Source organism: Heloderma suspectum, chromosome 3, assembly GCF_057233095.1.
Source record: "Heloderma suspectum isolate Gila_16-S chromosome 3, 16-S_ref, whole genome shotgun sequence".
In the NCBI taxonomy this organism is placed as follows: domain Eukaryota; kingdom Metazoa; phylum Chordata; class Lepidosauria; order Squamata; family Helodermatidae; genus Heloderma; species Heloderma suspectum.
The window spans coordinates 36,757,391-36,784,477 of record NC_139460.1 but is presented as its reverse complement, the minus strand read 5'-3'; the positions used below and the strand labels follow the sequence as shown (position 1 = coordinate 36,784,477).

Genomic DNA, 27,087 nt, shown 5'->3' with positions numbered 1-27,087 from the left:
TGGTGGGCACCTGGTTGGGGGAAATCTTCAGTGGGGAATTTTAAAGCAAGTGGGTTCTTTACAGAGATCCTGAAAAGGTTATTCCCCATTTCAAGCCCCAATCACAGAATAGAGGGCCAGGAACACCTATCCAAGCTTGTTTATATAGGGGTTGGGGACAGAGTAGAAGTGTCCTCCAACCACCACCCTGGAGCCTGCTAGGCTGCTTTCCCGCGCTGGAAAGGGGATCCTGCTCTTTACTCTAGAACAGCCCAATTCCCTCCTTTCCTTTCCTTTCCAGGCAGCTCTGATCCTGCTGATGGTTGTTTGTAGGTTCTGTATCTTTTCAAGGCCCCCCAAAACACATCAGCATAGGCACTTGGGGAGAGAATTCTGCAAATAGGATGCTACAATCAAGAACCCCCTTCCCAGTTGCCACTCACCCCATCTCAGATGTCAGGGCACCCCAAGAAAGATCTACAAAGAAGATTTGAGTGCAGGGGTAAGGATATCCTATGTGGCACATCGTGTGTTGGTTGCCATGAGATGCCTGCTAGCATAAATGGTGGAAGATGGTCAGGTAGACCGGGCTTGAGACCTCCCTTTTGATCAGCCAAGGTTCTAGTCTATAATATGCATACGAGAAATCTCCGCTGAATAATACGGAGCTCAAATAACGAGTTATCAGGTACAAGTTCCTCTGCCTTGTAATTGGGTTCTTCGGCAAGTTACTTTTCCTTTAGAGTCACCAGTTTGCCTTCTGGGAAATGAGTGTTTTGTGACTGGCCGTGGCAGCCATGTTAGGAATGAGCAAACCCCCATGGTAGCCATTTTGTGAGAGCACCCACAATTCCAAATGTGCCCACCAACTCCAACATTTTTGGGACCCTTGAGCTACTGCATCCCTACACACCAGTGATAAAGAATATTATTATATGTGAAGCATGCACTTCTGTTCATGCCTTGCTTTGACTTTCAAGTAGTTTGGGTAAGTAATGGAAAACATAAATAGATTTATTTATTTTTACCCCTTCTGCAGTTGTACAGAAATTATGGCTGGAATTTCAAACAACATGAGTGAAGGAAAGACATTTGGTTCCTGGATCACAAACAGCACTTTTAATACAATGGAAGCACAAACTGGATTTTTTATTGAATGCTGCGCAAACAATTCAGTTGGCTTATCCTGTGAAACAGACTTCATTAATCCAAAAGGTACTGTACAGTTATGCCTATGGAGCCAGATTTTGCTGTTTGTGTACAGAATACCACAAAATGATGTGTATGTCTGGGGAGAGGGGTGGATTTTAGAGTCCAGAAGAGACCTTTTGACATAGCACTTGGAGCAAATGGTGTGGTTCTGCTACCATGACCTTTAACTTAAGATAAATTATTGGGTTTTAGAGATTTAAGGTGCAATCCTATGCATGTTTAGACAGAAAAAAGTCCTACAACTCTCAGCATTCCCCTGTCTAAACATGCATAGGATTGCACCCTTAGCGAGCAATCCTATGGCCTTTAGACAGTGTCTGAGGGGCCATAGGATGCTGAAGATCTCCTCCAAGCATGGAGACAGAGTTCCAATCTCGAAGGAGGAGACCTGATAATGCATCTCCCCTCCCCCACCCTGGCAGCTCCTTTTCGTGTTTTAAGCGTATGTCTTAGAACAGGTGTGGGAGGATCTTTTCTGGACCAGGAAACCTCTCAGGGATTGCATGCTAGCAATGGGTATGGCCACCCCACTCTCTCGCACACAGACACCCTTCCCAGCCCCACCTCCTCAGCTGATCCATATAGATCCATGTATTTGCTTTTCCCAGCAGTTGATCCTAATTTCATGTCTTAGAATTATAGAACGTGGAGCCTTGTTTCGAGTACCCCAACTGAAGAGAGCTCACAGTCCTTCTTCCACATAGAAACCCATTCCAAGTTACCCCACGTTTTTTTCATTTCAGCAGTATAATTTCAGGTGCGAGGGAGGGAGAGTAATTTTGTTCCTGCTGTTGTTAAATAATTGGAAGTCAGAAATCCTTGCCAAACTACTGCAAATAATCCAGAGATCTACCAGTCTTCCCCAGCCTGGTGGCCAGGGGTGATGGGAGTTGTAGTCTAACACATCCGGAGGGCACCAGGTTGAGGTAGATTGGATCATCTAATACAGGGGTGGGCAGACAGTACATCTCCAGATGTTTTGGACTTCAGCTCCCAGCATTCCTGACCATTGGCCATGCTGGCAGGGGCTTCTAGAAGTTCAAGTCCAAAACATCTGGAGATCTGCCTTCTGCCAACCCCTGGTCTAGAGCCTATTTCATCAGATGTGCCAAATACTGTTCAATGTTACAGTGAAGTGCTGGTTTAGTGCTTAATAATTCATCTGTTTTCTAGTTGCAGGAGTTGTTGTATTTGTTCCATCAGATAATGTTGCATTATATGGAATTATTGGATTCTGTTTCCCAATCATCGCTATTTTGTGCATATTAATTTACCGAAACTACCAAAAGGTAATAGCAAAACCGATGCCTGTATTTCACTCATAGCCCCTTCCCTTGTATGCCCTTTTCAGTATTTATTAATTTCCTATTCCCCATAGCAATCTAGATATGAAAGCCAGCTGCAAATTGTACAGATAGTCGGCCCTTCCGATAATGAATACATCTACGTCGATTTCAATGAGGTGGAGTACGATCTCAAGTGGGAGTTTCCCAGAGAAAATCTGGAATTCGGTAAGCAGTCTGTGGTATCCACTATGAAACTCATCATGAAATTAATAAGCAACATCACCAGATGGCAAGATGAGGAGAACATTTCCTTTCTTCTTCTTTCTTGTAGGGCAAGTCCTTGGTTCTGGAGCCTTTGGTAAAGTGGTGAATGCTACCGCATACGGAATTAGTGAAACGGGAGTTCCCATCCAGGTTGCTGTCAAAATGCTTAAAGGTAGTGTATGTTGTGAGGAGTGTGATCCATGGGCTAGGCAATATGATGCCCTCCAGATGTGTTGGACTACAACTTCCAGCATGCCCCAGCCAGCAAGGCCAACGGTCAAGTTTTATGGGAGTTGTAGGCCAGAACATCTGGAGAGTACCACGTTGCCTGTCTGTGATTCAGAGTGTCAGGACTGTTGCCCATTCCAGCCTTCCCCAATCTGGTGCCCTCCAGATGTGTTGGACTGCAACTCCTAGCATTCCCCAGCCAGCCCTGCATATTCATTCAGTTGTGGGGTGGGTTTGTCTTCAAATCTACTGTCAGGGCTGGTGGTCTGGAAGCACAGTGATGGCAGAGTCGTCCCAAGCAGAAGGCAAACCAAAGCTGGCACCAAGCAAGTGATTGCGGCACCAGGTAGCTTTATTTTATTTATTTATTAAATTTCTTAATCGCCCATCTGGTCAGTCACCCGGCCACTCTGGGTGATGTACAGTAATACAAACAAATTTAAAACAATAAAATTCTACTTTAAAACATCGTATTTCTAAAAATACCCTAACCCACCCCAAATGCTTGCCTGAACAACCACGTTTTTAATGCGTGGCGGAAGCTCATTAAAGAGGGGGCATGGCGGAGTTGCTTAGGGAGGGAGTTCCACAGAGTGGGGGGCCACCACAGGGAAGGCCCTCTCCCTTGCCCTCACCAGTCTAGCTATCCTGGCTGATGGGACAGAGAGAAGGCCATCTGAGGCTGATCTTGTTAAGTGGCCTGTCTGTTGCTGGAGCCTACTTTGTAGAGACAGATTGCAGGAAACAGGACTGAAGGATCTATAGGGGCTTGGTGAAAGCTCACTGATGCCTTGTGTCGCCTGACAGCTGCTGAGTCAGCAAGCTGCAGGAGCTCCTTCTTGCCAGCTGCATCAAGCCCAGCCAGGACAACAGCTCCCTCTTCTGGCAAACCACCATGGTGTCATAGAGAATAAACCACTTGGATATTAGATGACCCAGGCTGGGGTGCCTTACTATTATTGGGCCTTGCTTGAACCAGTGCTTAACAGTACTTCTTAAAAGATGTAGTAGGTGATTCATATTTTGAGATACCTGCAGACCCTAAATCCCATCTACACATTTGCACATCCGTTTCATTGTTCGAGGGAGGGGGATCACAGTTGGAGGTTACTGGTGAAATGTGGGGCAGCCTTTGCTAGCAAGCTCTTGGGTATAATGCAGTTGTGCAGTCATCATGACCAGCATCCTCTGGCCTCTGATGTGGCACCACTAATGACAGGGCAACTCACTTTCCTCAGGGAAGGGCTCTGGCTCAGTGCTAGTGTTGCAGAACCCAGAGTCAGAGAGACCACGGAGTGAAGGAAAAAGAGATTCTTTATTTAACGCGCGGGCTTAAGGCTGGAATCGTTTCCAAAGAGCCAGAAGCCCCGATTTACATTAGCACATTGGTTTTATAGACATTGTGACACATATGAAACGGCTCCTCCTCCCCCTCCCGCATGGGGTTGCAATCCTCAACATTTTTTCTCTTAGCACTATTGTTTATAATACAAGAACTGGGTTATAGGGTAGCCATGATAAGGAGAGAACAGAAGAGAACAGCAGAGAACAAGTTATACAATTGTATGACCTTTGACAAGATAAGGAATTCCTGTGTCTCATCAGCTTACAACAATATATTCAAGGGAGAAGGAGCTCAGCAAGAACATGAAGCATGAGACTGCATGAGGCTACTTAGTCTGACCCCTGATATGGCTGCTACATTCCCCCCTTAAATGCATAATTTTATTACAATTATAGCATTTCTGATAACCATACAAAGCTTTTTGTGACATACATATTACTTAGCCTCTTGTTGGGCTATTAGAGCATAGAGGGCAGCAGTTTTACTAGCTGAGACATAAAACAGATTGGTTAAACAGCGCATAAGACAAGGAACGCAGAGACATAACAGAACTTTTATGAACAATACTGGTAGAATTAGGATGAACAATGCTTTTAAGCTAGCTAAGATCTGGAAGCCAAGGGGTTAACTAATTGAGCTAATTGTTTTGTCTTATTGTTTTGTTAGCTACTATATTGTGCAGCTTGTTGATTTGTTTATCTACAGCATTGCCATTATCAGTTAAGTTAAAACAACAGAGCTTTTGGTGTGTCTCACAACTTAAATGATGAAGAAGGAAGAGGTAATCTATACCAGCTCTATTTTTTAGAACTGCACCTCTTAGATCACGCAACTCTTTATTTAACAATGACAATGCTTGTGAGGTTGCATTTATGCTTTTGGCTAAGCTGCAAGCTAACCGGTTGATTTCCAGACCATCAGCCAAGGCTAAACCTGGAACCTTAACCAGTGACATTGCTAAGGCCAATTTTTCTGAGTCAAAATATAACTGCACATGACTATTACAATTTTTAGTTAGTTGGAGTGCTCGAGGCTGCCGTTGACGGATTTTCTCGGGCTACAGGGGAAGAATTGGCACCAGTTTAATTGGCGGCTGAGGCAACATGGGTGGTTATCAGACAAGTTGGCAGGAATGAATGACCAAGTGCGGGAATTACATGTCTAAAACCATCCATGAGGCAAAAGTATGTGGGCATCATTAAAAGATATGTTTTGAATTTTATTACAGTGGAAGGGGGCCAGGGATAGCTTTGTATTTTCTGGAAAAATTTTTGACAATTAAGCATTTGTGCACACGTAGCATTTGTTTCAGCAATGATGGGGGTGCGTAGAGTGAACTCTGTAGGGGGTAGGATCTTTGCAACCATGCCCCAATTAGCATTTTGGGAATAAGTTAAACTTACACCATAAACTTTTAACATGGTATCTTTTTGAATTTTCTCAGGATGTCTACAGACAGGTATTAGGCAAGAGCTAATAAGCCTGTTTGCAGGTATACCTCTTGGCAAACAAAAATGTTTTATTTTCATGATGTTAGCCAGGTGAAGCCAGTAATTATCAGCAAATCACTGGGACAAACTTCTCCTTCCAGGGGCAGACCCCCCTTTTTGCACCTTATTAAGGAAACACAATGCAACACTACTAACACTACAACACGCATGTTTGATCTTCTTTGGGATCTGACCGTACGCTGGGCAGCTATTCACCTGGCAAGCTGCAGTAGGGTCTAGTCCCCTTCTTCAATTCTCCAGTTGCAGGTCTGACCGTACGCAGGGGGACAGTTTCCCGGTGTGTCCACAGTAAGGTCTAGCCTGAGTCTTCTTACTGCTTTTTCAGAATGATTTTTAAAGGATTTTCAGGATTTCTGTTTACAGTCTACTCTCCCCCTCTCGCTCTTTTGACTTGTGTCCAATGTATCCAGGGTTTAATTTTAGCTGCTTTCATAGCTGCGGGGGTGGAAAGTATGACAGTTTTCAGTCCTCTCTATCTGGGAGTCAAAGGGTTATTTTTCCCTCTTTAACTCATACTTTAACTCTTGGTTGGAAAGGATGAGCTTCTGTGATGGGAATGGCTTATTTTTTTAAGACAAAGCGGCGCTGGGCTTGAAGAACTTTGCTCAGTGTTTGAACTTTTTGTTTAAGGCTAACGTTTGCTTGCTTTTGATGCTGCTCCAGTGTCAATTATGAAGTCAATGTCACGGCCCCTCACAGTCAATATCACGGCCCCTCTCAAGCTGTCTCCCTCTTCGCCCATTCTGGCCTCTTTGGTTTTTTCCTTTGTGTATTTGATTTATTTTATTTGGGCATTCATGCCACTAATGTCCATCTTGTCCACACTGGGCACACTGGTTCTTTTTTAAGAATCTTCTGCCTCTGCTGGGTCTTCTTCTTTTCTTTTTTCGTTTACGTCTTCTTGGGCCTCTGGGTCGAGGGGGGTGTACTGGCGATAGGCATTTGAAAGATGCTCCAAGTACGCTCTGGGGCCTCGGTGGCACCTTGCAGCACTTTAGACACTTTGGTCATATTAATTGACTTCTTCATACCTGCTTTCATGGCTTTTAACAGCAGGGTTTGATACTGGGTGAGGCGCTCTAGCCCCACTTGTGTTTTGGGATTCCAGCAGGGGGGGGTTACTTACAAGGAGACTTTATTGGGTAACTTACAGCACACAGGCGTACTTAATTTTTGGATCAGACAGCTTCTCTGAACCACGAGCTATTGCACTAAATGGGTTTTATACCATACATGTTACCCATGAGGCAGCACAACACTAGCAAGCATTTTCAGCATAGGCTAGAAGTGCTTGGTTCTCAGGCACAGCTTCCTGTAAACAATTTCGCTTCTCAGAGTGCTTGATAACACTTTTATTTATTAGTATGGGAAGACAAATTTTTTCTCTTTTTTTTGCTTTCTTTTTCTTTGCTGATCTGCCTGTATTGCAGATCATGTTTCAAACTTTTTATATAAAACTTTCTGCTCCATGCACCAGCCTTGTCTCTTTATTTGTCTTTTTCAAGTTAAACTCACTCACTTAAACCTTTCTGCCTTACACTAGTCCCACTGACACACATTTGGGATAGGCTCTTTTTCTCTTTCTAGTTACATTTTCTTCATTTTAAAGAACTATTACATTATTGTGGCTACTTTACCCCAGGTAATAAGCTCCAGGCACAATCAGCTGCTTTTAATTTATCATGGGGGCAACTATGGCCACGCTTCTTTTTTACAAATGTTTTTTCTTTGCCTTTTGCCTTTTCTTTCTTTTTTTTTCCCCTCTCTTCTCTATCTGTCTGCTACTTTCTCTATTCCTTCTTTTCTACTTGCTTTTGTCTTTCTTTTCTTGTCATCTATTGGGAACCACACTTAGTATTATTTGGAGTTGCAACTAACACTAATCTGCAAATATTACATATACTTTATGATATTTAAGAAATCATAAAATATATACAACAAACTTTTTCTGCAATTTAACACAATGAATGGAAAACACTTCTTGCATGGTAAGGCATGATGGAGCAGATCCAGCAGTCATACTGGTCTTCTGGCTGAAAGCTCAGGGCTCATTAAAATCAAGGGACGGGCATACCCACACACGCAGAGTTCTAGGTCACCATTTTTGCATCGGCAACTCTATGCTGCATGAGTTCTGGCAGAAGGAAATCTAAAAGTCACAGATCAAACTTAGCCTGCTGTACACTGAGCTGACTACAAACACAGACACATGGTCCACAGCGATGAGAGTTCAAGTTTATCAAAAGCTTCACAGCACTGTCCATGGCAAGTCTTTGACAATTTAAAATTTTAGTTCATGTGCAGAGTGTCTCTAAAAAGCCCAGATGATGATGGAGGCAAACAGTGAAGGCTCTGGGCAATGAAGATGCGATGTTTCCAGCAAAGGCTCTCTACTTTTGCATGAGTTTAAAAAGGGAAAGTGTGGCCCTACACCCCTTTTGACAGACAAGGGCCTTTAACTTTTTAGCAAGGCCTCTGTCTAAACAGAGCGGCACAGCTCAGCTCTCTAGCCGTGACGCTTTAACCTGGGCAACTCCTCTGTAAATTTTATTTTACTTCTGTCAGGTTCTCTCACAGACATTTTAAAAACTTACTCTTTTTTTTTTTTCTTCTAACCTGGTACACGAAAGCACTGAAACACTGAGTGCCGAAACTCAGGACGCTGGGGGGTGATGGGCATCGCTTTATACTTGCATTTTTCAGGCAGCCATTAATCTTCGGGAAGGCGGTGGGGTGATTTGCAGGACTTCAAAGGCAAGCTTCTCAGTTTGTTTGTATTTGTAAATCCCAAGCTCAAAACAGGACACGATGAGGTACAGGGCCACCAAATTCTTGCTTTGGCACGGGCAACAAATAACTCGGGTTAGCTTTCTTCGCTGGGGTCTCAAACAGGAAAACAGTCTTAAAGTTGTAACATCACTGACAGCGTCAGCCAGCCAGCTACACAGATCTCATTGTTTTTCAAGACAGTTGCTCCAATATCTTCTTTTCTTCTCAATCAGGTTGGGTCTCCCAGCTTACACAGTTTATTGCAGCTTCCAGGAGCATGGCAGTAGCGTGATTTTGGCTTGGCCAGGAACATGCTGTCTGGTTTCTCGGTCTCTTTAGCACACACACTTAGGCAGTGTAACACTGGACACTCAAATCAGTGAGATTTCTTCATTGCAGGGAATCCCACGGCAAAAGCTTAATGGTTACGCTCTTCAGAAATCATATAGCTGATGGTCAGTAGCTACAGGCTCTATGCAATTCTAACACAGTTCAAAGCTAAACACGGTTACCTTGACAGAGATCTTCAACATGGTCTTTCCGCTTCATTCTGCTTTGGGACAGTCTTATGGCACACTTTTCACTCGAAGAGGGGTCTAGCCTGTGCTCTGGGGGCTGATTCTTCACCTTTATTTTCTATTTTGCCTTAATCTTCTGGGTCTTCATTTTCAGTTTCCATTTCTTAGGGATTTCATCTCAATTAGGCGAGGTGATGATGTTGCACAACTCAGAACGTTGTGGGCAATTTTCCTGCCCCCCCCCTCTCGGCGCGCTAGGCTAACAGCTACGTCTTCGGCCTTACACTCCCACGCTCCCACGCTTTGTTAAAAGCCAGACTGTCCTGCAACATTTTTCTAATTAACAGCCTCAGATCTTGTTTTTTTTCCTCTCAGCTCGACCTTGAGCTTTTTGCTGTTTTCTCTCTCTATTCTGAATCTTTTTAAAAAAACCTTTTTCCTTCTTTGTTTGACATACATCTCAAGGGGGTGCAAGGTTTGCTTCCCCCACCACCCATAGCCTCCCTCCTAAATTGAAGACAGACACAATTAGGGAATGGGAATTGGTCAGTGAGTAAGGGGTCTCACTGGCCGACACAAGAGGATTTTTCACACCACGCACTTTGCTACTGGCCTGGGCACCCGGACGGTCAACGGTATGCGTCAGAAACCGCAGTAGCCACTCACACAATCATCAATCTCTCCACTACATCCATATGTCCCTGCCACCCACTTTTTACCAGAGCGGAAAACGGCTTCCCCAGCTTCCTCAGCTTCCTACTGAGTACTGGCGTGCTAGGTACTGGCGCCCACTCGGGGGTGTGATCAGGCCCCCCTTCTACCCGCAAGGAGTAGGTTCTTTTGTATACGTATACCACCAACACTGACCTTCTTCATAAGGCGGGGCCCTCTTTTTTTCTGCCCAGTGGCCTTTCTCCCTAAAGGCGGGGCCCTCTTTTTCCCATATACTTGCCTTTCTCCTGAAGGCTTCTAATGTGGGTTTCAACTCAATTGCAGCTGCGATACAGGCAGGGCTCAAGTTCCTTCCTCCGCTTCCCAAGGTTCTCTTGCTGCTCACTACCGTTTGGGCGATCCCGGTGCAGGCTTTCTCCCATTCACTCGACAAAAAGGTCGGTGGCGCCAAGAAAGGGAGGCATGCGCCGAGCTCGTCTTCCCGGTGCGGCGATCAAGAGCAGGCAACTGCCACCTGTCTGGCTCAGAGCCTGCCACATCCGAGTCACGGCACCATTTATGTTGCAGAACCCAGAGTCAGAGAGACCACGGAGTGAAGGAAAAAGAGATTCTTTATTTAACGCGCGGGCTTAAGGCTGGAATCGTTTCCAAAGAGCCAGAAGCCCCGATTTACATTAGCACATTGGTTTTATAGACATTGTGACACATATGAAACGGCTCCTCCTCCCCCTCCCGCATGGGGTTGCAATCCTCAACATTTTTTCTCTTAGCACTATTGTTTATAATACAAGAACTGGGTTATAGGGTAGCCATGATAAGGAGAGAACAGAAGAGAACAGCAGAGAACAAGATATACAATTGTATGACCTTTGACAAGATAAGGAATTCCTGTGTCTCATCAGCTTACAACAATATATTCAAGGGAGAAAGAGCTCAGCAAGAACATGAAGCATGAGACTGCATGAGGCTACTTAGTCTGACCCCTGATATGGCTGCTACACTAGAGCACCTGCTTTGCAGGCAGAAGGTCCCAGGTTCAATCCCTGACATCTCCAGATAGGGCTGGAGAGCCGCTGCCAGTCAGTGTTGACAGTACTGGGCTAGATGGATCAGTGGTCTGATGCAGTATAAGGCAGCTTCCTATGTTCCTACCTGCTCAGGGTTGTGTGTTTTTTGGCGTTTTATAAGAAGCTTTAATTTGCCTTTAATTTTTTAAGTATTTCCCAGGATGAGCACTTTTCTGTTTTACTGCATAAGTGTTCATGTAATTCTTTAAAAGAAAAAAAAAGTGAAGGGTTCAAACAAGGTTAGCTTTTTTCCTGTAGTAATGCCTCCTGCCATTTCAGGATATCCCTCCCCCCTTTCATTTTAGAATGAATTCTCTCTTTCCATCTAGTACTAAAACAGATCTGATTGTAGCGTGTGTGTGTGTGTACACGTACACTCTTTCTAGCTCCTCCCTGCCTTTCTATTACTTTTGAACAGCAATGGACTATCATATGATTGCGTCAGGATTGGGGCTAATGCAAAGGTAACACTGCAATAGAAGCTCCAGCTCCCTCCCTCTTTTTTAAAGTGAACACTTGATCAAGCTCTTAATCAGTTCTATTAAGAATGGCAGTTTCAGCCTACATGCTTCTTTGTTTATATAAAATATACTTCTTCTACATGCCCATCCCATATGATTAACATTTGCCTCTAGTAAGCCAGTAAAACAACAACTCATAAAACGGTCCATTTGTTAACAACTGGAAGGGAGTGAAGTAATTTTTAGCAGCCAATATTTAATCATTTATTATATTTTTATTGACTGATTTCATTTATATTCTGCCCTTCTGCACAAAGAGCTCAGGGAAGCTGACAGCCAATAGAAAACACAGTTGATCGCATAAACAGTATTAAAATAATTAGGGCTGTGCACCGCCTTGGTCCAAAGCCCGAATAATAAGTGGAAGCGGGCTGCTTCGGAAGTGCCTCCTCATGATACGAGGCAGAGCAGGATAGCAACAAGGCACCCCGAAGCAAAGCAGCTTGTATATGAAGCACCTCGTCCGACTCGCTGATTCATTCTGTGCAACCCAGACAGCCTGGTGCCAAAAGTACCAACTTGAGAAAGTTCAGTGAGGGGTTGAGGAGGAGGGAGGGAGGAGGAGGAGGAGGGAGGGAGGGAGCAAGCTTTGGTGAAATGGCTCTAGTTGCCAAATGAAGCTGAACATAACCCAGCAGTCTCCAATCAGTGACAGTGGTAGAGGAGGGGGGAAGATTGAATAACTCGAGAAAAATGGCTGCGTTTCAGAGACAGAGTTCATTCTGGTGGTGTTACTTAGGGATGTTAGAAACCACCCCTGTCCGGGTTCTCCGGATGTCCTCCCCCCTACCCTGCCGAGCCCCTGCTCTCATCGGTCCCTCCACCTCTGCCACAATCGCCATGTTTTTAAAATACATGGCGATTGGAAGCCTGTGCGCACGTGGACTTATATGCAAAAAGCGCTGTGAATCTTGAGTATGGGCGATTCACAGCAATTTCTGTGTATAAGTCTGTGTGCTTATGTGTGTGCACGGAGACATATGCAAAAAGTGCTGTGAATCACCCAGCAGGAGGAGGAGGAGGCATGGCGTATTCCCCCGTAGCTCACTAGCTGTCTCTTCCTCATGAGCGGGAGACGGTTAGCAGTCCTTGGGGGTGTTTTCACCAGCGATTTACCCCCTCAATTGACAAGGCACAGTATGATCTCAAGGCTCCAATTCTCCTTTGTTTCATTTATTGCATAAAGAAGAAACTACATCCGCCTTTCGTTATAGAGATCCTGAGGGTTAAAATGGGGGCTGGTTTCTGCCTTTGTGTTTACTGCTCAATTTCCCAGCACAAGCATATGTGTATCTACTGGGAAATAACTCCCATTGTGGTCAGTGAGGCTTGCTTCTGAAATGCAGTTGTATCTTTATTTTCAGGGGGAAGGAGAAAGGGGGGAGAGGGGGAGAAGCCTCTCTTATTGGTTGAGCAGCCCCTGCCAGTCAGATGATGTTCACTCCACCCCCCACCAGGAAGTATGTTCTGTGAAGTGATTTTATTTTTTACTGCTCCGGAGAACCTGCTCATGGGGCCCTACATGGACCACATTGCAGCAAAGCTGATGCCTTTTTAAAAATCCAGTACTCCTCCAATAGCTTCTCCTTCTGTTGTTGTGGAAACATGGCCATAGACAGCTGAGCAGGCAGGAAAAGGCAGCAGTGCAGAGCTGAGAGGTACAGCTCTTTCTTTGAGAATTTTTGTGGAAAAAATTGTATTTCAGCTGCACCTAGTACAAAAAGTACTGGGCCAAACCGTCTGAAATTTGGCAGGTGGGGTCCCCTCCATGTTGGCAGAGATCCCCCCCCCCCCCGTTTCATATATTTATTATGAAAACTGAAAAGGTTATGGCCATTTGTGTTTTCCCATGCAAGGCAATGGGAAAACGCCCAAACTGAGCGGTCTGGATATCTGAATCTCACTTTGGATCCGGAACTGAGTTGAAGCGGAGGGGGTCCAAATCAGTCCCAGTTGAAGCAGGGCTGATTTGGAGGGTCTGAAGCAGCATCTGAAGCAAAGCAGGGGGTCTGTGCACAGCCCTAAAAATAATCACTCTGATCATAAATATATAATAAAATACAATAAAACCATCAACACATATACAAATGTATCAATCAGTAAAAAAAAAAATGGATAGAGCACTTGCCTATTCCCCAAAGTCTGTTCAAACAAATAGGTGTTGAACTGGCGCCTAAATGACAACAGCATGCGGGACAGCCGAATTTCTGCTGGAAGAGAATTCCATAGCCAGGACACCACCATCAAAAAGGTCCTGCCACATATGATACTCCACAGGCCACATTCCTCAAGGATACCACAAGCAAAGTCTCCCCGTCTGATCTTAAATCCCAGGATGGTTGGTATTAGAGAAGTCAGTCCTTCATGGATTTTTTAAGAAAAATGGACTATAAGTAAGAATCAATAATCTAGGATTAGTGGGTATGGAACATCACATGACCCACAGAAGCCAAGGAGACCACTTCAAAGCTATGCTGGCCATTCTTGACAATGAGGCAGCAAACCTATGCACACTTCTTAGGGAGTAAGTCCCATTGACTTCACTCCCAGTCATAGGACTGAGCTTCACAGATTGAGGGAGGGGTTGCTTGGAAGCTCTGCTCTGTTTTCCTAGCATGGATCAATCTTCACCTAATACAGTGCCAAGTTACTGCAGCTAGAACCAATCTAAACTATGAGCAGTGGTTTTGTGTTTAGCATTGCTCACTGAGAATCTAAAGCAGCCTTCCCCAGCTTGGTGCCCTCCAGATGTGTTGGACTAGAACTCCCATCACCCTTGACCATTGGCCAAGGGATGATGGGAGTTGTAGTCGAACACATCTGAGAGCACTAGGTTGGGGAATGCTGATCTAAAGCTTTAAGCTGCGTAGATGTAGATTCAAGTGTATAAATAAGTAACTATATTGCTTGATATTGTTTCATTTACAGAAAAATATAGCTCTTCTGAAAAAGATGCTCTAATGTCTGAACTCAAAATGATGACTCATATTGGAAGTCATGAAAACATTGTGAATCTGCTAGGAGCTTGTACCATGTCAGGTAAGGAACAACTTGTTGAAATTTAGAGCCTTCCTACATAAGACATTTATTGTGTGCTCGTGTTTCCTCACTCACAGTAGTTTGTGGGTGCTTTACATGACATCCTCCTCCTCCACGGCCTCTCCCATTCTTTGTAACTATTTCCACAGCCTTTTTTTTTTAATCAAGAAAAGTCTGGTATTATCTGGAAAGGCTGATCTATGCAATATTAGAGGCATAAATGGCCCATTGCTTAGATCACGCTTTCCCAGCCCGAATTTGCGCATATCTCCTTTTTTCCATAAAAAGAAGTAGGGCAAAATGGCGGGCACTTGTAGACGGGATCCAGGGTGAGTGCGGGTGGCTCGGTGAGCTTGTGGGGACTCAAACACAGCTTCGGGGGGGCTTGAGCAGGGGCAGCGCTTCAGCGGGCACCTGCCAATACCAGACAGAGGTGAGTTCATCCATCCCTATGGGAAGGAACTCTGCCAGAGACCCTAGAGAGCTGCTGCTAGCCAGAGTAGAGTGGACTAGATGGACCAATTTTCTCACCCAGCATAAGGCAGCTTCCTCTGTTCCTTGTTGCCTTTCTGCTGCATCCACCCATGCCCAGCATCAAGGGTAGGCATGGTCGGGCACTGGTCAAGAGCCCACACCCCAGCCAGGGCCCACTGACAAGACCCCCCAGGACTTGCTCATCCTCTTCATCATTGCAACCTGCTTTTTCACTCCATTGCAACCTGCTTTTTCACTCCATTGCAACCTGCTTGTTCACTCCATTGCAACCTGCTTGTTCAACTTGCCTTTCACTCCAGCCCAGACAATGGTGGTGGTGAGAAGGAGGAGCAGTAGATGCCACTGTCTACTTGCTCACTGGCTCTCTGCCTGTCAAGCAAGCAAGTGGTAGCAATGACGAGAAAGAGAATGAGGAGCAATTGCCACTGGTGAGAAGGTAGACTCACTGAGGGAGGGGCCCACTGAGAGTGTCTTACCCAAGCATCCTCCAAAACCTGGAGCTGGCACTGCATCCACCAAAAGTCTGTTTTCTTTTTCTATTTGATGCCTAGTAGCTAAGTAGTGGAGATGTTTGTTTGTTTGTTCTCTGAAAACATCCTTTCAGGGCCCACGTACTTGATTTTTGAATACTGTTGCTACGGAGACCTGTTGAACTACTTACGTAGCAAAAGAGACCGATTTCACAAGACGTGGACTGATATCTTCCGACAGCACAATTTCAGTTTTTACCACAATTTCCCTGGGCGTACCAACACAAGGTAACCACTGAGCCCACTATGGCTTGGGGAAGGCAATGTGTTAAGAGTTCCGTCAGTACCGAGCCAAGAGTGAGGAGAGGGTACTGTCCATGTATGGAGGAGGTGGATGCAACAGCCAAGGCTGGTTGTCATTAGGGCGTTCTGTATCTGAATGTGTTATGATGACCTCCCTTTCTACCTAAGTTGCCCCATCTCTGTGCAATTCTAGCAAAACAATATGAAAAAAATGCATAGACCCATTCGTTTAGTTGATTATGAGTGCTGGTGATAATTGAGGCAAGACTATGACACATATTCAAGTATCCCTGACAGATGGCTGTCCAGCCTCGTCTTGAATACCTCCAGTGCAGGAGAGCCCGCTACCTCCCTAGGTAATTGGTTCCATTGTCATATTGCTCTAACAGTCAGGAAGTTTCTCCTGATGTTCAGCCGGAATCTGGCTTCCTGTCACTTGAGCCCATTATTCCATGTCCTGCACTCTGGGATGATCGAGAAGAGATGCTGGCCTTCCTCTCTGGGACAACCTTTCAGACACATATTGGGGCAGGGTGGTTAGGCTAACCATGGTGCAGGGTGGTTAGCGCTATCCACTGCAAGAGCCCCTGCCATATATGCAGCTAACCATGGCCTACAGTGTGGTTAGCCTAACCACTCTCTAACCACACTTCCCCTTGCAGTCCTCCAGCCACTCCCCCATGCATCCCAGCAGCCTCTGAAGCTCACATGGCCATTACAGGAGCAGCACTGCTGATGGCCATTGGAAGCCATTTTCTTCCTTCTTTCTGCTCCCCTTACAGAAATAAGCAAAAAAAAAAAAAAGGTGGAAAATTGCGCAAAAATCACCATATTGCTAAAACAAGCATTTGCGCAAAATCGCCATATATTGCTAAAATGTGCATTATCCCCATATATTGCTAAAACAAGCATTTGTGCATGTACGCAAAATCACTATATCACGCATATACGCAAATGCACTTTTTAGCGATATACAGCCATCAACAACACCTGTAATGGCCATTTTTGGCGGCTCTTACTATGGAGCTCTATGGAAGCACTCCGTTACCCACGGGGCCAGTTCAGATGTCACACCAAGCCTTGGTTGGCACTGCTAACCATCTTGCAGCAGATGGTTGGTGAGTGTGGTTTGTGGATAGTTAATAAACCACCATGGTTGGGTCCGACCCCCATTCAGATGTTATACTAACCATCATGGCTTAGTGTGATGTCTGAACAGGCTTTATATTTTTTAGGCTTTTTGCTTCTTTAAATCCCTTGTGGGGCTTGATGGACCCTACCTACCACTTCCTTTGTCCTGCCTGCCAGATCTAGGGATGTATGAAAGCCTTACCTGGCTCCGTGGCAGGCAGTCCGCGGTGGAGGGGAGGCGCTCCGTCCCTCCCCCCGGAATCCTCCCTGGCCGGCTGTGCTCCGCAGCAGCTCCACATAGCTGCCAGCTGGGGCTGGCCGCGGCCGGAGTTCTGGCCAGGGCCAGGCTGCTGCGGCCGCAAATGGCGGCTGTCGTAGCGGCCACAATTTGCGACCTTGCAGTAAGCTGTGATAGGCTACGTAAGTGTTTACGTAGCCTATCACAGCAAAGGCAGGGACACAAATGGCGGCCGCTGCGCCATTTGTGTGGCTGCCTTTTGCCGTGATAGGCTACGTAAATACTTACATAAATACTTAACGATTCCGAACAAAGTGTCAGGAGCACCCTAGCTGCCTCTTGCAGTCCCCTCCAATAGCCACCTCAGGACACAGACGACGAGGATTCTCTCCAAGGCTTTATTCCTTCATTACTTTATGACTGTTACAGATACTAATCACTAGCGACTAAGCAAGGAACTGCACTGGGGATAGATAGCAGAGTAGCCTAAGCTCCAGGTAAGGCAGTTGGTCCCCGTTTGAAGGAGAAGTGCAGGAAGACTCTGAAGTTATGGGCTATGGAGAGATCCTCCGTCTTACCCTTGGGTCCTCAGGACGCAACCGTTGTTTTAGCGCCAAACGAGCGGAGCGCCTCCTTTCAGTGCCCTCCATCTGTCGCCACTCCCTGCGTCTGCGCCAAGTGTCCAGCAAGCCCCACTCCAGCACTCTGTCACTGCCAGGGTCACTATCTCTCTCAGGAATGCTGGCAGGAGGAATCTCTGCCAGTTGCTGTGCTTGTGAGAGATGAGCAAGCTCCTCTCCCACGGATTGTTCTTCCTCATAATCAGAACTGCTCTGGGGCTCTATGGGCTCAGTTTCCACCCTGACACAAAGCCAGCCACGCAAATGGCGGCTGCTACGATGGCCGCCATTTGTAGCTGCAGCAGCCAGGAGACCAGCCGGAGCTGCCCGAGCCGCCGCCATGTAAGCTCCATCCCGGAGGGATTCCGTGGGAAGGCCGTTCCGCCACGGATTCCGGGGGTCTGGATTCTAAAGAATCCAGCCTCACTGGAGTCCGTGGCAGAATTCTCTGACTTCCCTAGCCAGATCCAGCTTCTGGAAGTGCAGTCTTTGTGAGCTGTCTGTTTTCTTAGTTACCTTTGAGGAGGCTCAGAGTTATATCTCTGGCCCGCTCCCAAGAGTGGCTCATCTTCAAATAGCAGCTGCAGTGAAGTGAGAGAGAATAACCTCTGTGTGACTGATTGACTTGCTTTCTGCCTGCTGTGAAATTACATCCACCCATGTTAGGCCTCAGAACCACCTACTTGGACTGCAGTGGGCATGTGCTGCCCGCCCTCGAAAGCCAGCTGCAATCAAGGCAGTTGCCAAAGGGATGTGTCAGAGGGAAGGGCCCACTTGGTGGCTGAAGGACAGTGCCAAAAGGAAGGACAGATTTAGTACCTGTTGTGATCACTTAGAGCAGGGATGGGCAACATGCAGCCATGGCCACAGGCAACCCCCCTGCCCCCCCGCCTCCCCCCCCAAATTAAAAACAAAAATTAAATCAAAAAGTGCTCCGTAGTGCTACGGATGCCATTATTTTCCATAAAAAGAATTAACAATTTTTTAAAAATTCATGTTCACATTGCCCCCACAGTCTGTGGCCCTTTGGAGGGCAAAAATAGCCCCAGGACATCACGAAGTTGCCCACCCCCACGTTTTGGGGGTGCTTCTAAACTACAGTTAGAGGTCAAAAAGAGGTGAGAGGAGAAATTGGTTAATCTGCGAGAACAGCATCCTGGCTTGGCAACTGCAATGGGTCCATTAAGGCAGTTGCCAAAGGGCATTGACCATCTGGTGCCTATTTATGATCATTGGAGGGCTTTGGCGACACTTAGAAGGCAAAAAAGAGACAGGTAGACTGGCGGGGGGCGGGGGAACTATATATCTACAGGAAAGCCACAAGACAGCCACAAGAGGTTGACTGGTTTCATTTCTGTATTGTCTGATTGGATCGAAAGTGTCACAAATCCTCTTTCGGAGGCTTTGTCATTTAAAATGTGATATAGATAATTCCTTGTCCCAGTGAGGAGCAAATTCTGATCAAGTACAGAACCAGCCACATGTTCCTTTGTAAAATAACAACAACACCCAACCTGTTCTCATAGTTTTGATTCCTGTTTATATATTTCATGGTGAAGCTATGGCCATTCTTATGATGTCTTCTTTTCTATATTTTTTAAACAAATAAACAAACATCTATTTTAGAACTGGAAATACACTAAAAAATGGATCATATTTACCAGCAAATGGAGTCTTTGGAAACATGCATGCAAAAGAAGACTTTGATTTGGCCTCTAAACGATCAGGAATGGCCCTGCTTTCTGAGGAAGGTGAGAAATTAAAGTGTCATTTGAGGACAGACAACTTGAAATTTAGGTCTGGGAAGAGAGATGTTTGGGGTTTTCTTTTTTTAATTATCTGAAGTAAGGTGTGGCGTGGGGTGGAGGGTGCTTTGGTGAATAATCCCAGTAACAGAGACTTGGGCTCTAGAGCAGGGGTGCAAAATCTTTTTCAGCCCAAAGGCTACATTCCATTTTGGAGAAGCTTTTGAGAGTGGGGCCTCATTCAGTGGTAGGTGGGGCCAAAGGCAAAAGGGGCCCAAAACACCAACATATAGTAGCATAAAGCTCTTCCAACCAGTAGCTAAGCCTTAGGAGAGGCACCTCCACCTTTTAGAATGGGGAAAATTGCACAAAAGCCAGGAATCCACCAAACAATCAGTGACTGGAGGAAGGGGGGGTGAGGCCAGGCAGTGAGAATGTGGCCTTCTGAGGGACTATGGCGGGCCAGATTTGGCCTCTAGGCCTGAGCTTCTGCACCGCTGCTCTAGACAAAAAAATCCCATCATGATTTTTCATTTGTAGAAGAAATGAAATATGTGAATAGGAAAATGGATGATGAAGAGGACCTCAATGTGCTGACTTTTGAAGACCTTCTCTACTTCTCCTATCAAGTTGCCAAAGGAATGGAGTTTCTGGAATCAAAATCAGTAAGCTTAACGTGTGAAAAATAGTTTAGGGTGCAATCCTATGTGTGTTACAAGTCCCAGCATTCCTCAGCCAGCCATGTCTTTTTCTGTCTAAACACGCATAGGATTGCGCCCTTAGAATGATAAAGAGAATAGACATGTATACAGTGGTCCAAATTCCATTAACCTAATTAATTTTGGTCTGTGTTTTGAGCCAAGAACTGCATTGCAAAATTTGGAGAAGTGTGAAATCGGAAGGCTAACGGTATTCTGATCTGTATGTTAGTCTGGGAGATATGGATCAGATCAGTTCGCATAAAATGCAGACCAAATAAAATCTTCCAGCATTCCTAATTTGGATCCAGGGGATTTGGGGCTTTTGTGCTTCCAAGAGCTCCTTGGCCTGAAGTACACCAGGGGCAGACAATCTCTTTTGGTCCCTGGGCCAGATGGCCCCCCCAGACCAAGCCACCAGGCCAGATGATGTCAACAGGGCACAGCCCCCATCACAAAGCCACACACCTCTCATTATGTCATTCAGCCCCACCCACTTTTCTCCATGGAGTGAGGCACAGAGAAAGGGACTTGGCAGGTCCTTGCAGGAGCCGGTCATAAGAATAGCCATGCTGCATCAGACCAAGGGTCTGTCTACTCCACTAATCTGTTCACACGGTGGCCAACCAGCTGCTTAGGGGAAACCCACAAGAAAGTAATGAGTGCAACAGCACTCTCCTGCCCATGTTCCCCAGCAACTGGTGTCATAGGCATACTGCCTCTGATACTGGAGGTGTCATATAGCCATCAGGACAAGTAGCCATTCTTCTCCTCCAGGAATTTGTCCAATCCCCCTTCTAAAGCCATCCAAATTGGTGGCCATCACTAGAATCATAGAAACGAGAATTCATAGAATAGTAGGGTTGGAAGGGGCCTACAAGACCATCAAGTCCAACCCCCTGCTCAATGCAGGAATCCAAGACAGTATCCCTGACAGATGGCTGTCCAGCCTCGTCTTGAATACCTCCAGTGCGGGAGAGCCCGCTACCTCCCTAGGTAATTGGTGCCATTGTCATATTGCTCTAACAGTCAGGAAGTTTCTCCTGATGTTCAGCTGGAATCTGGCTTCCTGTCACTTGAGCCCATTATTCCATGTCCTGCACTCTGGAATGATCGAGAAGAGATGCTGGCCTTCCTCTCTGGGACAACCTTTCAAGTACTTGAAGAGCGCTATCATATCTCCCCCCAGTCTTCTCTTCTCAAGGCTGAACATGCCCAGTTCTTTCAGTCTCTCCTCATAGGGCTTTGTTTCCAGTCCCCTGATCATCTTTGTTGCCCTCCTCTGAACCCTCTCCAGTTTGTCTGCATCCTTCTTAAAGTGTGGTGCCCAGAACTGGACACAGTACTCCAGATGAGGCCTAACCAGTGCTGAGTAGAGGGGAACTAGTACTTCCCGGCATTTAGAAGTTATACTTCTATTAATGCAGCCTCAAATAGCATTTGCCTTTTTTGCAGCCACATCACGTTGTTGGCTCATATTCAGCTTGTGATCTACAACAATTCCAAGATCCTCCTCATTTGTGGTATTGTTGAGCCAAGTATCGCCCATCTTGTAACTGTGCATTTGATTTCTTTTTCCTAGGTGCAGAACTTGGCCTTTATCCCTATTCATTCTGTTGTTTTCTGCCCAGCACTCCAGCCTATCACTTTCAATTTTCTGTCTTCCAGGGTATTAGCTATCCTGCCCAATTTTGTGTCATCTGCAGATTTGATCAGCATTCCCTGCACTTCCTCATCCAAGTCATTAATACAAAAGTTGACGAGCGCTGGGCCCAGGACTGAGCCCTGCGGTACCCCACTCGTTACCTCTCCCCAGTTTGAGATGATCCCATTGAGAAGCACTCTTTGAGTCTGATCCTGTAGCCAACTGTGGATCCACCTGATAGTTGTTTCATCTAGCCCACTTTGAGCTAGTTTGCTAATCAGGATATCATGGGGCACTTTGGCTCAGTCTTCTCCCAAAAGAGGGTCTATGACCCCCCTGGCAAAGGTGAAATACAGGCTGAAGGGCAGGATTGCAGCTTGAGATCAATAGGCATATGGTTGTCAAGAGCGCCCTGGCGGCCCCTTTCAGTCTACTCCAATAGCTAACTCAAGACACAGACAAAAGGATTATTTTCAAGGCTTTAATCCTTTTACAACTTAATGACTCTTTCAGATGCTAATCACCAGCAACTAAGCAAGGAACAGCAGAGTATCCTATGCTCCAGGTTAGGCCATTGGTCCCCGTTTGAAGGAGAATCACAGGAAGACCCTGAACCTATGGGCTAGGGAGAGTTCCTCCCTCTTTCCCTTGTGTCCTTGGGACGTGACCGTTGCTTGCGCACCAAACGAGTGCTACGCCTCCTTTCCGCTCCCTCCCGCTGTTGTTGCTCTCGGCGTCAAGCATCCAGCAAGCCCCCCTCCAGCGCTCTCTCACTGCCAGGGTCACTATCTATCCCAGGAATGCTGGCAGGAGGAATCTCTGCCAGCTGCTGTGCTTGTGAGAAATGAGCAAGCTCCTCTCCCACGGATTGCTATTCTCAGAATCAGAACTCCTCTGGGGTTATATCGGCTCAGTTTACACCCTGACATCGGTCAAGGAACACCGAATTACTTTGACCGAATTCAAATATCTAGGGCCTGATCAACTGCACCCTAGAGTAATAAAGGAACTGGCAGAAGAACTCTCAGAACCATGGTCTATTGTCTTTGAGAAATCATGGAGGACAGGTGAAGTGCCAGATGACTGGAGGAGGGCTAATGTTGTCCCTATCTTCAAAAAGGGCAAAAAGGAGGAACCTGGGAACTACAGACCAGTCAGTCTGACATCAATCCCTGGGAAAATTCTGGAGCAGATTATAAAGCAATCCATCTGTAAGCCTCTTGAAAACAATGCAGTGATTACTCGAAGCCAACATGGATTTGTCAAAAACAAATCCTGCCAGACGAATCTGATCTCATTTTTTGATCAGGTATCCTCCGTTGTTGACTGTAGGAATGCTGTGGACATAATATATCCCGACTTCAGCAAAGCTTTTCACAAAGTGCCCCATGATACCCTAGAATCATAGAATCGTAGGGTTGGAAGGGGCCTACAAGACCATCAAGTCCAACCCTGCTCAGTGCAGGAATCCAAGTCAGAGCATCCCCGACATATGGCTGTCCAGCCTCGTCTTGAATGCCTCCAGTGTGGGAGAGCCCACTACTTCCCTAGGTAATTGGTTCAATTGTCGTATTGCTCTAACAGTCAGGAGGTTTTTCCTGATGTTCAGCTGGAATCTGACTTCCTGTAACTTGAGCCCATTATTCTGTGTTCTGCAAGCCTTTGTAGCTTGGCCTTCCACTTCCTATATGTGTCCTTTTTTGTTTTCAGGTCATCTATAAGCTTTTTGTCAAGCCACATTGGCTTCTTCTATTGTCTTCTGCCGTTTTTTCTTGTGGGAATTGTTTGTAATTGTGCCTTTAGAATTTCCTTTTTTAAAAACTCCCACCCATCTTGGACTCCTTTTCTCATTAGAGTCGCTTGCCATGGGTCCTTACTTATCATTGTTTTGAGTTTATTAAAATTGGCTTTCCTAAAATCAGGGTACACATTTGGCTACGCTCGGCTTTTGCTTCCCTTAGAACCAAGAACTCAAGTATAACATGGTCACTTTCCCCCAGAGTTCCCATAACTGCTACTTTATCCACTAAGTCATCTCTGTTGGTTAGGATCAAGTCAATGATAGCCGATCCTCTAGTTCCTTCCTCTACTTTCTGTAGGAGGAAATTATCAGCAACACAAGTCAGGAATTTCTTGGAGGGGCCATGTTTTGCAGAATTTGTCTCCCAACAAATATTGGGGAAATTGAAGTCCCCCATTAATACTACATCATGCATCCTTGAATTTGCTTTTCAAAAGTTTCATCCTCATCTTCTCCTCGGGGTGGCCAGTAGTAGACTCTGACCATCATGTTCCTTTTATGCTTTGCTCCATTTATTTCAACCCAGTTGCTTTTGATGGGGCTACCAAGCTCCTCCTCCTGTATTTCTGTGCAGAGATACGTATTTTTAACATATAATGCAACTCCACCTCCCTTTCTGTTCCTCCTGTTCTTTTTGAACAAGTCATATCTTTCCATTGCTGTATTCCAGTCTTGGGAGTCTTCCCACAAAGTTTCAGTTACATCTATCAAGTCATAGTTTCTCTCCTATATTAAGAGTTCGTGTTGGTTCTGTTTGTTTCTCATATTCTGGGCATTATTGTATAGACATCGAAGACCATGTGCTTTATATTTATAGTCTGGCTTTCTTCCTACATGTTTCTGAAGACTATTATTGGGCGCTATTAGAGCTGTTCTCTCTGTTGTGGTGCATGAGCCTTCATCCATTGTTACCCCCAACTTTGCATCTCCCTTCCCCGTAGGATTCAGTTTAAAGCCCTCCTGATGAAGTTCTTCATGCTGTGGCCAAACACATTCTTCCCAGCCTTTGTGAGGTGCAGCCCGTCCCTTGCCAACAGTCCATCTTCCAGGAAGTATAGCCCATGATCCCAGAATTCAAATCTCTTGTACCGGCACCACCTTCATAGCCAGTCATTCACCCGGAGTATTTTTTGTTCCCTTTCTATCCCTCTTCTAACTACTGGAAGGATGGATGAGAAAACTATCTGGGCCCCAAAGTTCTTGAGTTTCCTTCCCAAAGCTTCAAAGTCTGACGTGATTTCTTCGTAGCTCTGCTTGGTGGTATCATTTGTTCCCACATGGATGAGAAGAAAGGGATACCTGTCAGTGGGCTTTATGAGTGCAGGCAACCTTTCAGTCACACGTCTAATCCATCCTCCTGGGAGACAGCATACCTGGCGAGTCCATGGATCTTCGTGACATACTTGGTCTCGATCCCACGCAGCAAGGAGTCTCCCACTACTACTACTACTATTTTCTTGTTGTTGTTGTAGGCCTTGGTTTCATCACCTCTGCTTGACTGACCTTCAGCCTCTTCCTTGCTCTCATGCAGGTTCCCCTGTAATTCTTCCTCTGCAGGCTGCCCTCCAGTCTCATCCTCAAGTACCTGGAAATGGTTCCATAGTTCCAGTGCTTCCACTGGTTTAGAGTGGCTTTTAGTTCTTCTTCTCCTAACTGTCACTCTTTTCCAAGGAGCATCCTCTACTTCATTTTTCCTCACCTCAGCATTTTCCTCTTCTTCCTCAGGCTGTTGTAACTTCTGTTCTTCACTTTGCTGCTGTAGTTCCACTGTTCCGTCCAAGAACTCTTCGTGTTCTCTTATTCCCAGGAGGGTCGACACTCATCGCTCCACTCGTCTTTTTCTTCCAACAGCGTGATCAACTTGCACTTGTTGCACGTGTAGGCCATGTTGATCTCAGGCAAGAAAACAAACATGGCACAGACCTTGCAGGTCACCACCACTGGAGAGTCTTTTCCTTCTATAGTCTCTATTCCCTTTATGTTTCTAGCTTTCTGATTGTACTGGGATAGCCTGTGCTGTGTCCTCTATTCACTGGAGGTTAAAAACACAGTCCCACTGGTATGGAAGTGTGTGTTACATGAAAAAGATTTTTAAAAAAAAAAGAAAGAAAAAAAGTTAGGGGCCTTCCCCTTGACCTCCCCTGCCGAACTCCTGTTTACTCTCACTGTTGGCTCTCTCTGATTGCTCGCTGTCTGGGAGCTTGCTTCCTTGTATAGCCCCTAGACCAGCTGGAACAGCTTCCTCTGCTCTGCTCTGCTCTGCTCTGCTAGGAGGCAGGAAACAGACTGAAACTTCTTGCCCACACAGCTGCTGGGATTACTCAGGCCACACCCCCTCAGTTCTATTGGAGCTCTCAGGAGCACATGGTGAGCACACGGCAACTCAGAATAGAAACGACAGCCCCCTTTTTGTACACCTCTGTCCTGGCTCCCCTTACTCGCCTTTTCTCCAAGCTAAACAATCCCCTGTTGTAACCTTCCCTCATAGGGGAGTTGCTCCAGCCCCTTGATTTGAGTTGCCTTTTTCTGCAACTGCTTGCTGAGTCCCAGTTGGGACACAGGCTGCGCACAAAGCAAAGGGAGGTTTCCAATCTGCAGGCTGCATTGGGAACCTCTGTGGGCCCACAGGTATTAGGCCCATGTGGTTAGGGATGGTGGAGAATTCTGCCACGGACTCCGGGGGGGGCGAATTCTTAGAATCCGCCCCCCCCCCCGAGTCCGTGGCGGAACGGACCTCACCACCCCGCAAAGTCTGACCCGGCTGGCTCCTACCTGGCACCGCTGGGTCCAAGTCCAGCTGGGTCCATCCGCGGCCGGTCTTCGAATGCAAATGGCGTCCTGCCTAGCAGACGCCATTTGTGTCCCTTCCCCTTACCATGATAGGCTGCATAAATCTTTACGTAGCCTATCACAGTCTGATAGTAAGTTATCACAGTAAGGGGAAGGGATGCAAATGGCGTCCGCTAGGCTGGACGCCACTTGTGTCCGAAGACCGGCCATGGCCAGAAGTCAAGCTGTGGCCGGCCCTGGCCGGCAGCTCCGTGGACTTGCCACGGAGCGGAGCCAGCCAGGGAGGATTCCGGGGCGGGTGGGACCGGATTGCCTTCCTCCCCACAGACCCTCCAGCGGACTTGAGGTAAGGGGGTTTCGTACACCCCTACATGTGGTTCCCCACTCCTGACCTATACTGACTGGCACAGGCTTCCAGCGTTTCAGACAGAAGTTTTTACTCCCCTGCTTGGAGATGCCAGATATCGAACCTGGGACCTTTTGCATGTGACGTAGATGCTCTGCCACTGAGCTATGGCCCTTCCTGTAGTTCAGTGGCTGTAGCCTTCTTGCAAGGGGATGATTATTGTAGGAAAGCATCTCAATTTGGCAGTCATCAAAGACTGTCCTTGATCCTACAGGAATGGCATAATTCTGTTTAGAAAACATTTGAATTGTATTCTGGATCTCAGCTTATTATTATTATTATTATTATTATTATTATTATTATTTTCACTTCTATACTGCCTCACAGCCGAAGC

At 46.2% G+C, this 27,087-nt stretch overlaps 1 protein-coding gene across 1 annotated transcript in view; it reads left to right on the top strand.

Moving 5' to 3' along the window:
* The window catches only part of FLT3 (fms related receptor tyrosine kinase 3), a 103,500-nt gene that overhangs the window by 65,087 nt on the left and 11,326 nt on the right, over nucleotides 1-27,087 (top strand). Inside the window, exons 14-21 of the mRNA XM_084842928.1 lie at nucleotides 1,019-1,194; nucleotides 2,365-2,480; nucleotides 2,570-2,702; nucleotides 2,809-2,913; nucleotides 14,301-14,411; nucleotides 15,511-15,664; nucleotides 19,295-19,419; nucleotides 19,954-20,078. Coding sequence (XP_084699054.1) covers nucleotides 1,019-1,194; nucleotides 2,365-2,480; nucleotides 2,570-2,702; nucleotides 2,809-2,913; nucleotides 14,301-14,411; nucleotides 15,511-15,664; nucleotides 19,295-19,419; nucleotides 19,954-20,078 — 1,045 coding nt within the window. The remainder of the gene's footprint in view (nucleotides 1-1,018; nucleotides 1,195-2,364; nucleotides 2,481-2,569; nucleotides 2,703-2,808; nucleotides 2,914-14,300; nucleotides 14,412-15,510; nucleotides 15,665-19,294; nucleotides 19,420-19,953; nucleotides 20,079-27,087) is intronic.